Genomic DNA, 19,057 nt, shown 5'->3' with positions numbered 1-19,057 from the left:
AACAGTTACAGATAATATATATTATAGGCGTATGTAACAGTTACAGATAATATATATTATAGGCGCATGTAACCGTTACAGATAATATATATTATAGGCGTATGTAACAGTTACAGATAATATATATTATAGGCGTATGTAACAGTTACAGATAATATATATTATAGGCGTCTGTAACAGTTACAGATAATATATATTATAGGCGTATGTAACAGTTACAGATAATATATATTACAGGCGTATGTAACAGTTACAGATAATATATATTATAGGCGTATGTAACAGTTACAGATAATATTTATTATAGGCGTATGTAACAGTTACAGATAATATATATTATGGGCGAATGTAACAGTTACAGATAATATATATTATAGGCGTATGTAACAGTTACAGATAATATATATTATAGGCGTATGTAACGGTTACAGATAATATATATTATGGGCGTATGTAACAGTTACAGATAATATATATTATAGGCGTATGTAACAGTTACAGATAATATATATTATGGGCGTATGAAACAGTTACAGATAATATATATTATAGGCGTATGTAACAGTTACAGATAATATATATTATAGGCGTATGTAACAGTTACAGATAATATACATTATGGGCGTATGTAACAGTTACAGATAATATATATTATGGGCGTATGTAACAGTTACAGATAATATATATTATAGGCGTATGTAACAGTTACAGATAATATATATTATAGGCGTGTGTAACAGTTACAGATAATATCTATTATAGGCGTATGTAACAGTTACAGATAATATATATTATAGGCGTATGTAACAGTAACAGATAATATATATTATAGGCGTATGTAACAGTTACAGGTATTATATATTATAGGCGTATGTAACAGTTACAGGTATTATATATTATAGGCGCGTGTAACAGTTACAGATAATATATATTATAGGCGTGTGTAACAGATAATATATATTATGGGCGTATGTAACAGTTACAGATAATATATATTATAGGTGTGTGTAACAGTTACAGATAATATCTATTATAGGCGTATGTAACAGTTACAGATAATATATATTATAGGCGTGTGTAACAGTTACAGATAATATATATTATAGGCGTATGTAACAGTAACAGATAATATATATTATAGGCGTATGTAACAGTTACAGGTATTATATATTATAGGCGTATGTAACAGTTACAGGTATTATATATTATAGGCGCGTGTAACAGATAATATATATTATGGGCGTATGTAACAGTTACAGATAATATATATTATAGGCGCATGTAACAGTTACAGATAATATATATTATAGGCGCATGTAACAGTTACAGATAATATATATTATAGGCGTGTGTAACAGTTACAGATAATATATATTATGGGCGTATGAAACAGTTACAGATAATATATATTATAGGCCTGTGTAACAGTTACAGGTAATATATATTATAGGCGTATGTAACAGTTACAGATAATATATATTATAGGCCTGTGTAACAGTTACAGGTAATATATATTATAGGCGTATGTAACAGTTACAGATAATATATATTATAGGCGTGTGTAACAGTTACAGATAATATATATTATAGGCGTATGTAACAGTTACAGATAATATATATTATAGGCGTATGTAACAGTTACAGATAATATATATTATAGGCGTATGTAACAGTTACAGATAATATATATTATAGGCGTGTGTAACAGTTACAGGTAATATATATTATAGGCGTATGTAACAGTTACAGATAATATATATTATAGGCGTGTGTAACAGTTACAGGTAATATATATTATAGGCGTATGTAACAGTTACAGGTAATATATATTACAGGCGTATGTAACAGTTACAGATAATATATATTATGGGCGTATGTAACAGTTACAGATAATATATATTATAGGCGTATGTAACAGTTACAGATAATATATATTATAGGCGTATGTAACAGTTACAGATAATATATATTATAGGCGTCTGTAACAGTTACAGATAATATATATTATAGGCGTATGTAACAGTTACAGATAATATATATTACAGGCGTATGTAACAGTTACAGATAATATATATTATAGGCGTATGTAACAGTTACAGATAATATATATTATAGGCGCATGTAACCGTTACAGATAATATATATTATAGGCGTATGTAACAGTTACAGATAATATATATTATAGGCGTATGTAACAGTTACAGATAATATATATTATAGGCGTCTGTAACAGTTACAGATAATATATATTATAGGCGTATGTAACAGTTACAGATAATATATATTACAGGCGTATGTAACAGTTACAGATAATATATATTATAGGCGTATGTAACAGTTACAGATAATATTTATTATAGGCGTATGTAACAGTTACAGATAATATATATTATGGGCGAATGTAACAGTTACAGATAATATATATTATAGGCGTATGTAACAGTTACAGATAATATATATTATAGGCGTATGTAACGGTTACAGATAATATATATTATGGGCGTATGTAACAGTTACAGATAATATATATTATAGGCGTATGTAACAGTTACAGATAATATATATTATGGGCGTATGAAACAGTTACAGATAATATATATTATAGGCGTATGTAACAGTTACAGATAATATATATTATAGGCGTATGTAACAGTTACAGATAATATACATTATGGGCGTATGTAACAGTTACAGATAATATATATTATGGGCGTATGTAACAGTTACAGATAATATATATTATAGGCGTATGTAACAGTTACAGATAATATATATTATAGGCGTGTGTAACAGTTACAGATAATATCTATTATAGGCGTATGTAACAGTTACAGATAATATATATTATAGGCGTATGTAACAGTAACAGATAATATATATTATAGGCGTATGTAACAGTTACAGGTATTATATATTATAGGCGTATGTAACAGTTACAGGTATTATATATTATAGGCGCGTGTAACAGTTACAGATAATATATATTATAGGCGTGTGTAACAGATAATATATATTATGGGCGTATGTAACAGTTACAGATAATATATATTATAGGTGTGTGTAACAGTTACAGATAATATCTATTATAGGCGTATGTAACAGTTACAGATAATATATATTATAGGCGTGTGTAACAGTTACAGATAATATATATTATAGGCGTATGTAACAGTAACAGATAATATATATTATAGGCGTATGTAACAGTTACAGGTATTATATATTATAGGCGTATGTAACAGTTACAGGTATTATATATTATAGGCGCGTGTAACAGATAATATATATTATGGGCGTATGTAACAGTTACAGATAATATATATTATAGGCGCGTGTAACAGTTACAGATAATATATATTATAGGCGTGTGTAACAGATAATATATATTATGGGCGTATGTAACAGTTACAGATAATATATATTATAGGCGCATGTAACAGTTACAGATAATATATATTATAGGCGTGTGTAACAGTTACAGGTAATATATATTATAGGCGCATGTAACAGTTACAGGTAATATATATTATAGGCGTATGTAACAGTTACAGATAATATATATTATAGGCGTGTGTAACAGTTACAGATAATATATATTATAGGCGTATGTAACAGTTACAGATAATATATATTATGGGCGTATGTAACAGTTACAGATAATATATATTATGGGCGTATGAAACAGTTACAGATAATATTTATTATAGGCGTATGTAACAGTTACAGATAATATATATTATGGGCGAATGTAACAGTTACAGATAATATATATTATAGGCGTATGTAACAGTTACAGATAATATATATTATAGGCGTATGTAACGGTTACAGATAATATATATTATAGGCGTATGTAACAGTTACAGATAATATATATTATGGGCGTATGTAACAGTTACAGATAATATATATTATAGGCGTATGTAACAGTTACAGATAATATATATTATGGGCGTATGTAACAGTTACAGATAATATATATTATAGGCGTATGTAACAGTTACAGATAATATATATTATAGGCGTATGTAACAGTTACAGATAATATATATTATGGGCGTATGTAACAGTTACAGATAATATATATTATGGGCGTATGTAACAGTTACAGATAATATATATTATAGGCGTGTGTAACAGTTACAGATAATATATATTATAGGCGTGTGTAACAGTTACAGATAATATATATTATAGGCGTATGTAACAGTTACAGGTAATATATATTATAGGCGTATGTAACAGTTACAGATAATATATATTATGGGCGTATGTAACAGTTACAGATAATATATATTATAGGCGCATGTAACAGTTACAGATAATATATATTATAGGCGTGTGTAACAGTTACAGATAATATATATTATAGGCGCGTGTAACAGTTACAGATAATATATATTATGGGCGTATGTAACAGTTACAGATAATATATATTATGGGCGTATGTAACAGTTACAGGTAATATATATTATAGGCGTGTGTAACAGTTACAGATAATATATATTATAGGCGTATGTAACAGTTACAGATAATATATATTATAGGCGTATGTAACAGTTACAGATAATATCTATTATAGGCGTATGTAACAGTTACAGATAATATATATTATAGGCGTATGTAACAGTAACAGATAATATATATTATAGGCGTATGTAACAGTTACAGGTATTATATATTATAGGCGCGTGTAACAGATAATATATATTATGGGCGTATGTAACAGTTACAGATAATATATATTATAGGCGTGTGTAACAGTTACAGATAATATATATTATGAGCGTATGTAACAGTTACAGATAATATATATTATAGGCGTATGTAACAGTTACAGATAATATATATTATAGGCGTATGTAACAGTTACAGATAATATATATTATAGGCGTATGTAACAGTTACAGATAATATATATTATAGGCGTATGTAACAGTTACAGATAATATATATTATAGGCGTGTGTAACAGTTACAGATAATATATATTGTAGGCGTGTGTAACAGTTACAGATAATATATATTATAGGCGTGTGTAACAGTTACAGATAATATATATTATAGGCGTGTGTAACAGTTACAGATAATATATATTATAGGCGTGTGTAACAGTTACAGATAATATATATTATGGGCGTATGTAACAGTTACAGATAATATATATTATAGGCGTGTGTAACAGTTACAGGTAATATATATTATAGGCGTGTGTAACAGTTACAGATAATATATATTATAGGCGTGTGTAACAGTTACAGATAATATATATTATGGGCGTATGTAACAGTTACAGATAATATATATTATAGGCGTGTGTAACAGTTACAGATAATATATATTATAGGCGTGTGTAACAGTTACAGGTAATATATATTATAGGCGTATATAACAGTTACAGATAATATATATTATAGGCGTGTGTAACAGTTACAGGTAATATATATTATAGGCGTGTGTAACAGTTACAGATAATATATATTGTAGGCGTATGTAACAGTTACAGATAATATATATTATAGGCGTGTGTAACAGTTACAGATAATATATATTATGGGCGTATGTAACAGTTACAGATAATATATATTATAGGCGTGTGTAACAGTTACAGATAATATATATTATAGGCGTATGTAACAGTTACAGATAATATATATTATAGGCGTGTGTAACAGTTACAGATAATATATATTATAGGCGTATGTAACAGTTACAGATAATATATATTATGGGCGTATGTAACAGTTACAGATAATATATATTATGGGCGTATGAAACAGTTACAGATAATATATATTATAGGCGCGTGTAACAGTTACAGATAATATATATTATAGGCGTGTGTAACAGTTACAGGTAATATATATTATAGGCGTATGTAACAGTTACAGATAATATATATTATAGGCCTGTGTAACAGTTACAGGTAATATATATTATAGGCGTGTGTAACAGTTACAGATAATATATATTATAGGCGTATGTAACAGTTACAGATAATATATATTATAGGCGTATGTAACAGTTACAGATAATATATATTATAGGCGTATGTAACAGTTACAGATAATATATATTATAGGCGTGTGTAACAGTTACAGGTAATATATATTATAGGCGTATGTAACAGTTACAGATAATATATATTATAGGCGTGTGTAACAGTTACAGGTAATATATATTATAGGCGTATGTAACAGTTACAGGTAATATATATTACAGGCGTATGTAACAGTTACAGATAATATATATTATAGGCGTATGTAACGGTTACAGATAATATATATTATGGGCGTATGTAACAGTTACAGATAATATATATTATAGGCGTATGTAACAGTTACAGATAATATATATTATGGGCGTATGAAACAGTTACAGATAATATATATTATAGGCGTATGTAACAGTTACAGATAATATATATTATAGGCGTGTGTAACAGTTACAGATAATATATATTATAGGCGTATGTAACAGTTACAGGTAATATATATTATAGGCGTATGTAACAGTTACAGATAATATATACTATAGGCGTATGTAACAGTTACAGATAATATATATTATGGGCGTATGAAACAGTTACAGATAATATATATTATAGGCTTATGTAACAGTTACAGATAATATATATTATGGGCGTATGTAACAGTTACAGATAATATATATTATGGGCGTATGTAACAGTTACAGATAATATATATTATAGGCGTATGTAACAGTTACAGATAATATATATTATAGGCGTCTGTAACAGTTACAGATAATATATATTATAGGCGTATGTAACAGTTTAGATAATATATATTACAGGCGTATGTAACAGTTACAGATAATATATATTATAGGGCGTATGTAACAGTTACAGATAATATATATTATAGGCGTGTGTAACAGTTACAGATAATATCTATTATAGGCGTATGTAACAGTTACAGATAATATATATTATAGGCGTATGTAACAGTAACAGATAATATATATTATAGGCGTATGTAACAGTTACAGGTATTATATATTATAGGCGCGTGTAACAGATAATATATATTATGGGCGTATGTAACAGTTACAGATAATATATATTATAGGCGCGTGTAACAGTTACAGATAATATATATTATAGGCGTGTGTAACAGATAATATATATTATGGGCGTATGTAACAGTTACAGATAATATATATTATAGGCGCATGTAACAGTTACAGATAATATATATTATAGGCGTGTGTAACAGTTACAGGTAATATATATTATAGGCGTATGTAACAGTTACAGATAATATATATTATGGGCGTATGTAACAGTTACAGATAATATATATTATAGGCGTATGTAACAGTTACAGATAATATATATTATGGGCGTATGAAACAGTTACAGATAATATTTATTATAGGCGTATGTAACAGTTACAGATAATATATATTATAGGCGTATGTAACAGTTACAGATAAGATATATTATGGGCGTATGTAACAGTTACAGATAATATATATTATAGGCGTATGTAACGGTTACAGATAATATATATTATGGGCGTATGTAACAGTTACAGATAATATATATTATAGGCGTATGTAACAGTTACAGATAATATATATTATGGGCGTATGTAACAGTTACAGATAATATATATTATAGGCGTATGTAACAGTTACAGATAATATATATTATGGGCGTATGTAACAGTTACAGGTAATATATATTATAGGCGTGTGTAACAGTTACAGATAATATATATTATAGGCGTATGTAATAGTTACAGATAATATATATTATAGGCGTATGTAACAGTTACAGATAATATCTATTATAGGCGTATGTAACAGTTACAGATAATATATATTATAGGCGTATGTAACAGTAACAGATAATATATATTATAGGCGTATGTAACAGTTACAGGTATTATATATTATAGGCGTATGTAACAGTTGCAGGTATTATATATTATAGGCGCGTGTAACAGATAATATATATTATGGGCGTATGTAACAGTTACAGATAATATATATTATAGGCGCGTGTAACAGTTACAGATAATATATATTATAGGCGTGTGTAACAGATAATATATATTATGGGCGTATGTAACAGTTACAGATAATATATATTATAGGCGTGTGTAACAGTTACAGATAATATATATTATGAGCGTATGTAACAGTTACAGATAATATATATTATAGGCGTATGTAACAGTTACAGATAATATATATTATAGGCGTATGTAACAGTTGCAGATAATATATATTATAGGCGTATGTAACAGTTACAGATAATATATATTATAGGCGTATGTAACAGTTACAGATAATATATATTATAGGCGTGTGTAACAGTTACAGATAATATATATTGTAGGCGTGTGTAACAGTTACAGATAATATATATTATAGGCGTGTGTAACAGTTACAGATAATATATATTGTAGGCGTGTGTAACAGTTACAGATAATATATATTATGGGCGTATGTAACAGTTACAGATAATATATATTATGGGCGTATGTAACATTTAGAGATAATATATATTATAGGCGTGTGTAACAGTTACAGATAATATATATTATAGGCGTATGTAACATTTACAGATAATATATATTATGGGCGTATGTAACAGTTACAGATAATATATATTATGGGCGTATGTAACAGTTACAGATAATATATATTATAGGCGCGTGTAACAGTTACAGATAATATATATTATAGGCGTATGTAACAGTTACAGATAATATATATTATAGGCGTATGTAACAGTTACAGATAATATATATTATAGGCGTATGTAACAGTTACAGATAATATATATTATAGGCGTGTGTAACAGTTACAGATAATATATATTATAGGCGTGTGTAACAGTTACAGGTAATATATATTATAGGCGTGTGTAACAGTTACAGATAATATATATTATAGGCGTATGTAACAGTTACAGATAATATATATTATAGGCGTGTGTAACAGTTACAGATAATATATATTATAGGCGTATGTAACAGTTACAGATAATATATATTATAGGCGTATGTAACAGTTACAGATAATATATATTATAGGCGTGTGTAACAGTTACAGATAATATATATTATAGGCGTGTGTAACAGTTACAGATAATATATATTATAGGCGTATGTAACAGTTACAGATAATATATATTATAGGCGTATGTAACAGTTACAGATAATATATGTTATAGGCGTATGTAACAGTTACAGATAATATATATTATAGGCGTATGTAACAGTTACAGATAATATATATTATAGGCGTGTGTAACAGTTACAGATAATACATATTATAGGCGTATGTAACAGTTACAGATAATATATATTATAGGCGTGTGTAACAGTTACAGATAATATATATTATAGGCGTGTGTAACAGTTACAGATAATATATATTATAGGCGTATGTAACAGTTACAGATAATATATATTATAGGCGTGTGTAACAGTTACAGATAATATATATTATAGGCGTATGTAACAGTTACAGGTAATATATATTATAGGCGTGTGTAACAGTTACAGATAATATATATTATAGGCGTATGTAACAGTTACAGATAATATATATTATAGGCGTATGTAACAGTTAACAGATAATATATATTATAGGCGCATGTAACAGTTACAGATAATATATATTATAGGCGTATGTAACAGTTACAGATAATATATATTATAGGCGTATGTAACAGTTACAGATAATATATATTATAGGCGCATGTAACAGTTACAGATAATATATATTATAGGCGTATGTAACAGTTACAGATAATATATATTATAGGCGTATGTAACAGTTACAGATAATATATATTATAGGCGCATGTAACAGTTACAGATAATATATATTATAGGCGTATGTAACAGTTACAGATAATATATATTATAGGCGTATGTAACAGTTACAGATAATATATATTATGGGCGTATGAAACAGTTACAGATAATATATATTATAGGCGTATGTAACAGTTACAGATAATATAATATTTATAGGCGCATGTAACAGTTACAGATAATATATATTATAGGCGTATGTAACAGTTACAGATAATATATATTATAGGCGTATGTAACAGTTACAGATAATATATATTATAGGCGTGTGTAACAGTTACAGATAATATATATTATAGGCGCGTGTAACAGTTACAGATAATATATATTATAGGCGTGTGTAACAGTTACACGTAATATATATTATAGGCGTATGTAACAGTTACAGATAATATATATTATAGGCGTATGTAACAGTTACAGATAATATATATTATAGGCGTGTGTAACAGTTACAGATAATATATATTATAGGCGTATGTAACAGTTACAGATAATATATATTATATTCGCATGTAACAGTTACAGACCAGATTAAAATGTGAGACAGCTTTAGTTATGAAAGAATTTAGACCTGTGAGCGTCTCCAGTAGATTGTTCCAGTTTTGGGGTGCACGGTAAGAGAAGGAGGAGCGTCCGGATACTTTGTTGAGCCTTGGGACCATGAATAGTCTTTTGGAGTCTGATCTCAGGTGATAGGTGCTGCATGTGGTAGGGGTGAGGAGCTTGTTCAGGTAGCTGGGTAGCTTGCCCTGAAAGTATTTGAAGACAGGAAAGGTGAACTTTGCGCATAGACTCGAGTGATGACCAATCTAGTTCTTTAAGCATTTCGCAGTGATGTGTGTTGTAGTTGCATTGGAGAACAAAACGACAAATTGAATTGTAGAGGGTGTCAAGTTTGCTAAGGTGGGATTGAGGTGCCGAGCCATATACTATGTCTCCATAGTCAATAATTGGCATTAGCATCTGCTGTGCGATACGCTTTCTGACCAGGAGACTTAGGGAGGGTTTGTTCCTGTAAAGTACACCTAGTTTGGCATAGGTCTTGGTTGTCAGGGTATCAATGTGCATCCCGAATGTTAAGTGGGAGTCAAACCATAAGCCCAGGTATTTAAAACTAGTGACGGGTTAGGGTGGTGTTAGCGTTGGTTCTAATCAGGAGCTCAGTCGCTGGAAGCTTTAAAAATTTAGTCTTGGTCCCAAATACCATTGTTACTGTCTTGTCAGTGTTTAAAAACAGTTTGTTTTGGGAAATCCAGTTTTCGAGTCTCAAAAAGTCAGACTGAAGTATGTGTTGAAGGTCGGAGAGGCTATGGCTGTGTGCATATAGGATTGTGTCATCTGCATACATGTGTATTGAGGCTTCCTTACAAGCTGTGGGAAGACCATTAATGAACACTGAGAAGAGTAGGGGCCCCAGAACAGAGCCTTGCGGGACACCACAGGTGATATCCAGGGGGTTAGAGTTAGAGCCTGAGATGGACACATGTTGGGATCTTCCTGATAGGTAGGACTGAAACCAGTTTAAAGCATGTTTCCCTATTCTAGAGCTCTGGAGTTTGTTAAGCAGGATAACATGATCAACTGTGTCAAAAGCCTTTGCAAAATCTAGGAATACTGCACCAGTGAGTTGTCCCCGTTCCATCCCACACTGGATTTCATTGCAAACTTTTAGCAGGGTAGTTACGGTGGAGTGTTTGGGGCGAAAGCCAGATTGGAATTGGCTAGGGAAATTTGTCTTGGTGTAGAAATCGGTTAATTGTGAGTGGACACATTTTTCCATGACTTTGGACAGAATTGGGAGAAGTGAGATTGGCCTGTAGTTTGAGACAGTGTTTTTGTCCCCACTTTTGAAGATTGGGACAACTCTGGCAGTTTTCCAGGTCTTAGGGATATGGCCTGCAGACAGGATAGATTTGACTATGGAAGCAATTGGTTTGGCAATTGCTGGGGCACCAAGTCGTAGGAACCTAGATTGTAGTAAGTTGGGTCCACATTGGCTGCTTAGTTTTAGTTTGAGGAGCGCTTGTGTAATCTCCTCTTCAGATACTGGGCTAAATTGAAAATTGTGGGCAGTGTTGGGAGGGGGTGGGACTGTAGGGGTACTCCCAGGATGAGGTTCAGGTTTGGGGTTTGTGCTGCGTTTTGCTAATAAGTTAGTGGCACACCCCACAAAGTAATCATTGAATGCATTTGCAATGTCGGTGGGGTTTGTCAGAGTAATATCCCCCTTAGTGATATTACTTGATTGTTGATGGTTAGGAGCCTGGAATATATTGTTGATAACCTTCCAGAAGTTAGCTGGGTTTGATGTATTCTGGAGGAGATTGTCAGAGTAATATTGTGCTTTTGCGTGCCTTGTTTGCCTTGTGCACATGTTCCGCAGGCATCTGCAGTGATTGAGATCCTTGGTAGTGCCAGTTACTTTGTAGCTTTTCCACAAGGCATCCCTGAGCTGCAAGCTTCCTCTTCAGATCAGCAATCTCTGACCCTAAAGAGACCCCCCGCTCACAACTCTCAGCGGTATGCCCCCTCCCGCCGCCCCCCGCTCACACCTCTCACAGCGGTATGTTCCCTCCCGCCGCCCCCCGCTCACACCTCTCACCGCGGTATGCCCCCTCCCGCCGCCCCCCGCTCACACCTCTCACAGCGGTATGCCCCCTCCCGCCGCCCCCCCGCTCACACCTCTCACAGCGGTATTCCCCCTCCCGCCGCCCCCCGCTCACACCTCTCACAGCGGTATGCCCCCTCCCGCCGCCCCCCGCTCACACCTCTCACAGCGGTATGCCCCCTCCCGCCGCCCCCCGCTCACACCTCTCACAGCGGTATGTTCCCTCCCGCCGCCCCCCGCTCACACCTCTCACAGCGGTATGCCCCCTCCCGCCGCCCCCCGCTCACACCTCTCACAGCGGTATGCCCCCTCCCGCCGCCCCCTGCTCACACCTCTCACAGCGGTATGCCCCCTCCCGCCGCCCCCCGCTCACACCTCTCACAGCGGTATGCCCCCTCCCGCCGCCCCCCGCTCACACCTCTCACAGCGGTATGCCCCCTCCCGCCGCCGCCCCCGCTCACACCTCTCACAGCGGTATGCCCCCTCCCGCCGCCCCCTGCTCACACCTCTCACAGCGGTATGCCCCCTCCCGCCGCCCCCCGCTCACACCTCTCACAGCGGTATGCCCCCTCCCGCCGCCCCCCGCTCACACCTCTCACAGCGGTATGCCCCCTCCCGCCGCCCCCCCGCTCACACCTCTCACAGCGGTATGCCCCCTCCCGCCGCCGCCCCCGCTCACACCTCTCACAGCGGTATGCCCCCTCCCGCCGCTCACTACCTCACAGCGGTATGTTCCCTAGAACAGCTGCTCCAAGTGCACATACCTGTGGCAAGATATGCGCTGAGGGGCATTCTCAGTCCTGCTCATTCTAGCACTCTGACGTTGACTGTGTGACTGTGTGACTGTGTGACTGTGTGACTGTGTGACTGTGTGACTGTGTGACTGTGTGACTGTGTGACTGTGTGACAATAAACGGTACTTCAATATACTATACCTGGTTTAACCCTTCCTTGTTCAAACTCCTGTTTCTAACTGCACACTTGATACAACCAGCACTTGAAATGAACCAGTCACACTGATCAGGGCAGGTACAGGACTGTCTCAGCCTGGGGAAAGTCTTGGAAGTGGGAGTTTTAGGAGCTGATAGGACTATACATCTTCAACAGTAGGACAGTGTGTGACCTTTTCCCTCCTGTGTACCTCTAGGACGGGGTTTGGAGACTTCGTGTGCGGCTGATCGGGGGTCAGAGGTCAGAGGACACGGAACTAGTCTGCCCTAAACCCAAAGTCATCCGACCCAGAGTAATCCCCCGCAGACCGCGGGTCACCAGTGGCCCGGCCACACCCTCTGACCAGACCACACCCTCTGACCAGACCACACCCTCTGACCAGACCACACCCTCTGACCAGACCACACCCTCTGACCAGACCACACCCTCTGACCAGACCACACCCTCTGACCAGACCACACCCTCTGACCAGACCACACCCTCTGACCAGACCACACCCCCTTAATCCAGCAACATCCCTGGAACGGGCCACGTCGAACGAAGCCACACCCCCTGACCAGACCCCGCCCCTGGGCCCGGCTCCTCCCCCTGAACTGCCTTTGGGCTCGGCTCCTCCCCCTGAACCGACCCCGCCCCTGGGCTCGGCTCCTCCCCCTGAACCGCCCCTGGGCCCGGCTCCTCCCCCTGAACCGCCCCTGGGCTCGGCTCCTCCCCCTGAACCGCCCCTGGGCTCGGCTCCTCCCCCTGAACCGCCCCTGGGCTCGGCTCCTCCCCATGACCGCACCCCGCCCCTGGGCTCGGCTCCTCCCCCTGAACTGACCCTGCCCCTGGGCTCGACTCCTCCCCCTGAACCGACCCTGCATTGGGCTCCTCCTGACCACACCCCTCGCCTGACTCAGGCTCCTCCTCCTTCTGACCACACCCCTCGCCTGACTCAGGCTACTGACCGCACCCCTCGCCTGACTCAGGCTCCTGACCGCACCCCTCGCCTGGGAGAGGCTCCTCCCTCTTACTGGACCCCACCCATTGACTTAGCCACACCCTCGGGTGCCCCACCCCCAGTCCTATCTGCGGCTCCAGCATCAGAGACTGAACATGAGGGTAAGAGCCAGCGACCCTCTCTTCCCCCACCCCGGCTGTCCTTCCCCTCTCCCTGGCTCTTGTCACCTTGCCCTCCCTCTCCTTCCCCTCCCTCTCCTTCCCCTCCCCCAGCTCTCTGCTCTCCCCCCACACCCTCCCTCCCCCCTCAGCTGTTGCCCCCATACCTCTCTCCTCCCTCTCCCCCAGCTCTCTCCTCTCCCCCCACGCCTCTCTCCCCCAGCTCTCTCCTCTCCCCCCCATATCCTCCCTCTCCCCCAGCTGTTGCCCCCCTGCCTCTCCTCGCTCTCCTCCCTCCCCCCAGCTGTTGCCCCCACGCCTCTCTTCTCCCTCTCCTCCCTCCCCCCCCAGCTGTTGCCCCCACGCCTCACTCCTCGCTCTCCTCCCTCCCCCACAGCTGTTGTCCCCACGCCTCTCTCCTCGCTCTCCTCCCTCCCCCCCAGCTGTTGCCCCCCCGCCTCTCCTTGCTCTCCTCCCTCCCCCCAGCTGTTGCCCTCCCGCCGCTCTCCTCCCTCCCCCCAGCTGTTGCCCCCACGCCTCTCTCCTCGCTCTCCTCCATCCCCCCCCCCCAGTTGTTGCCCCCCACGCCTCTCTTCTCCCTCCCCCCCAGTTGTTGCCCCTACGCCTCTCTTCTCCCTCCCCCCAACTGTTGCCCCCACGCCTCTCTTCTCCCTCCCCCCCAGCTGTTGCCCCACGCCTCTCTTCTCCCTCCCCCCAGCTGTTGCCCCCACGCCTCTCTCCTCGCTCTCCTCCCTCCCCCCAGCTGTTGCCCCACGCCTCTCTCCTCGCTCTCCTCCCTCCCACCAGCTGTTGCCCTCATGCCTCTCCTCGCTTTCCTCCCTCCCCCCAGCTGTTGCCCCACGCCTCTCTCCTCGCTCTCCTCCCTCCCCTCAGCTGTTGCCCCCACGCCTCTCTCCTCGCTCTCCTCCCTCCCCCTCAGCTGTTGCCCCACGCCGCTCTCCTCCCTCCCCCCAGCTGTTGCCCCACGCCTCTCTCCTCGCTCTCCTCCCTCCCCCCCCAGCTGTTGCCCCCACGCCTCTCTTCTCCCTCCCCCCCCCCAGTTGTTGCCCCACGCCGCTCTCCTCCCTCCCCCCAGCTGTTGCCCCCATGCCTCTCTTCTCCCTCCCCCCCAGCTGTTGCCCCACGTCTCTCCTCGCTCTCCTCTCCCCCAACTCTCTCCTCTCCCCCACATCCTCCCTCCCCCCCAGCTGTTGCCCCCATGCCGCTCTCCTCGCTCTCCTCCCTCCCCCCCAGCTGTTGCCCCCACGCCTCTCTCCTCCCCCCTGCAGGTCTCCTGACAGCCGCTCAGTGTCTCGTTCCCTGGGGGAGGGTCTCGTGTCTGGACTCTGCTGTCTCGCGTGACTCCTGCCTGCGCTCTCGCTGCTGCCACGACCCGGAGGACGCTCTCACCCCTTGTTACCACGGGCACACAGGTATGAGCGAGCTGGGGGGCGATGGGGGGGAGTGACCAGGACAATGAGGCGCTCTGACCCGTCTCCCCCCCCCCCCCAGTGTCGGTGCAGTGCTCCCCTGAGGGATTCTTCAGATTGGTCATCTCGCGTCATGTGACCCGCCCCCCCCTGCTCCTGGACTCTGTGGTTCTGGGGCCACGTCGGTGCCCCTCCCCCATCCTGCGGACGGGGCAGTTTCTGGGGTACGAGGGGCACCTCGGGCAGTGCAGCAGCCACCAGGTAAGAGACTTCCGTATCACTCTGGGTGCCCCCCCCCCCCCACACCCTCCCCACGCACACACGCTCTTCTCTTCTCCCCCGCTCATCTTCTCCTCTCCCCTGGTGCTCTTCTCCCCCCCTGGTGCTCTTCTCCCCCCCCTGGTGCTCTTCTCCCCCCCCTGGTGCTCTTCTCCCCCCCCTGGTGCTCTTCTCCCCCCCCTGGTGCTCTTCTCCCCCCCCTGGTGCTCTTCTCCCCCCCCTGGTGCTCTTCTCCCCCCCCTGGTGCTCTTCTCCCCCCCCTGGTGCTCTTCTCCCCCCCCTGGTGCTCTTCTCCCCCCCCCTGGTGCTCTTCTCTCCCCCCCCTGGTGCTCTTCTCCCCCCCCCTGGTGCTCTTCTCCCCCCCCCCTGGTGCTCTTCTCCCCCCCCCCCTGGTGCTCTTCTCCCCCCCCCCTGGTGCTCTTCTCCCCCCCCCTGGTGCTCTTCTACCCCCCCTGGTGCTCTTCTCCCCCCCCCTGGTGCTCTTCCCCCCCCCTGGTGCTCTTCTCCCCCCCCCTGGTGCTCTTCTCCCCCCCCCTGGTGCTCTTCTCCCCCCCCCCTGGTGCTCTTCTCCCCCCCCCCTGGTGCTCTTCTCCCCCTCCCTGGTGCTCTTCTCCCCCCCCCTGGTGCTCTTCTCCCCCCCCCGGTGCTCTTCTCCCCCCCCCGGTGCTCTTCTCCCCTCCCTGGTGCTCTTCTCCCCCCCCCTGGTGCTCTTCTCCCCCCCCCGGTGCTCTTCTCCCCCCCCCGGTGCTCTTCTCCCCCCCCCGGTGCTCTTCTCCCCCCCCCGGTGCTCTTCTCCCCCCCCCGGTGCTCTTCTCCCCCCCCTGGTGCTCTTCTCCCCCCCCTGGTGCTCTTCTCCCCCCCCCTGGTGCTCTTCTCCCCCCCCTGGTGCTCTTCTCCTTCTCTCCCCGCTCTTCTCCTTCTCTCCCCGCTCTTCTCCTTCTCTCCCCGCTCTTCTCCTTCTCTCCCCGCTCTTCTCCTTCTCTCCCCGCTCTTCTCCTTCTCTCCCCGCTCTTCTCCTTCTCTCCCCGCTCTTCTCCTTCTCTCCCCGCTCTTCTCCTTCTCTCCCCGCTCTTCTTCTTCTCTCCCCGCTCTTCTTCTTCTCTCCCCGCTCTTCTTCTTCTCTCCCCCGCTCTTCTTCTTCTCTCCCCCGCTCTTCTTCTTCTCTCCCCGCTCTTCTTCTTCTCTCCCCGCTCTTCTTCTTCTCTCCCCGCTCTTCTTCTTCTCTCCCCGCTCTTCTTCTTCTCTCCCCGCTCTTCTTCTTCTCTCCCCGCTCTTCTTCTTCTCTCCCCGCTCTTCTTCTTCTCTCCCCGCTCTTCTTCTTCTCTCCCCGCTCTTCTTCTTCTCTCCCCGCTCTTCTTCTTCTCTCCCCGCTCTTCTTCTTCTCTCCCCGCTCTTCTTCTTCTCTCCCCGCTCTTCTTCTTCTCTCCCCGCTCTTCTTCTTCTCTCCCCGCTCTTCTTCTTCTCTCCCCGCTCTTCTTCTTCTCTCCCCGCTCTTCTTCTTCTCTCCCCGCTCTTCTTCTTCTCTCCCCGCTCTTCTTCTTCTCTCCCCGCTCTTCTTCTTCTCTCCCCGCTCTTCTTCTTCTCTCCCCGCTCTTCTTCTTCTCTCCCCGCTCTTCTTCTTCTCTCCCCGCTCTTCTTCTTCTCTCCCCGCTCTTCTTCTTCTCTCCCCGCTCTTCTTCTTCTCTCCCCGCTCTTCTTCTTCTCTCCCCGCTCTTCTTCTTCTCTCCCCGCTCTTCTTCTCTCCCCTGTCCTCTCTGCCCCCCCCCCCGATGTCTGATACTCTCTCTCAGTTTCTGCGAGACCACCTGGTTTACGAGCTGTCTCTCACTGCTGTGCAAGATGTTCTGTTCTCCCCAGGAGGCTCTATTACTCGGGACACGTCTGTCACGTAAGTGTCTCTCTGCTGTCTTAGTCCTTATGCCCTCAGCAGTCTCTCTGCTCTCTCACGATGCTGTCTCTTTCTCAGGGTGCTGTCTCAGTGTTCCTACCCCAGCACTCTCTCCCTATCCCTGCTGTCTCATGTGGTGTCTCCGGCTCCCCCAGTCTCCGTGGCAGACGGCCGGGAGATCCGACTGGCATTGTCCATCGCCAGAGGTACGTGTGTGTGTGTGTGTGTGTGTGTGTGTGTCCATCGCCAGAGGTACGTGTGTGTGTGTCCATCGCCAGAGGTACGTGTGTGTGTGTGTCCATCGCCAGAGGTACGTGTGTGTGTGTGTGTGTCCATCGCCAGAGGTACGTGTGTGTGTGTGTGTGTCCATCGCCAGAGGTACGTGTGTGTGTGTGTGTCCATCGCCAGAGGTACGTGTGTGTGTGTGTGGGTGTGTGTGTGTGTCCCCATCGCCAGAGGTAACGTGTGTGTGTGTGTGTGTGTCCATCGCCAGAAGTACATGTGTGTGTGTGTGTCCATCGCCAGAGGTACGTGTGTGTGTGTGTCCATCGCCAGAAGTACGTGTGTGTGTGTGTGTGTCCATCGCCAGAAGTACGTGTGTGTGTGTGTCCAGCGCCAGAGGTACGTGTGTGTGTGTCCAGCGCCAGAGGTACGTGTGTGTGTCCATCGCCAGAGGTACGTGTGTGTGTGTCCAGAGGTACGTGTGTGTGTGTGTGTGTGTGTCCATCGCCAGAGGTACGTGTGTGTGTGTCCATCGCCAGAGGTACGTGTGTGTGTGTGTGTGTGTGTGTCCCCATCGCCAGAGGTACGTGTGTGTGTGTGTGTGTCCATCGCCAGAAGTACGTGTGTGTGTCCATCGCCAGAAGTACGTGTGTGTGTGTGTGTGTGTGTCCAGCGCCAGAGGTACGTGTGTGTGTGTGTCCATCGCCAGAGGTACGTGTGTA

The 19,057-nt window shown here is 42.4% G+C and overlaps 1 protein-coding gene across 1 annotated transcript in view; it reads left to right on the top strand.

Moving 5' to 3' along the window:
• The window catches only part of LOC142486059 (uncharacterized), a 56,042-nt gene that overhangs the window by 13,255 nt on the left and 23,730 nt on the right, over positions 1–19,057 (top strand). Inside the window, 6 exon segments of the mRNA XM_075584727.1 lie at positions 13,615–13,908; positions 13,910–14,519; positions 15,806–15,949; positions 16,029–16,207; positions 18,016–18,113; positions 18,192–18,319. Of these exon segments, the coding sequence (XP_075440842.1) occupies positions 13,615–13,908; positions 13,910–14,519; positions 15,806–15,949; positions 16,029–16,207; positions 18,016–18,113; positions 18,192–18,319 (1,453 nt within the window).

Source organism: Ascaphus truei, unplaced genomic scaffold (assembly GCF_040206685.1).
Source record: "Ascaphus truei isolate aAscTru1 unplaced genomic scaffold, aAscTru1.hap1 HAP1_SCAFFOLD_722, whole genome shotgun sequence".
NCBI lineage: Eukaryota > Metazoa > Chordata > Amphibia > Anura > Ascaphidae > Ascaphus > Ascaphus truei.
The sequence above is the reverse complement of the archived record's forward strand: the minus strand, read 5'-3'. Positions and strand labels throughout refer to the sequence as shown.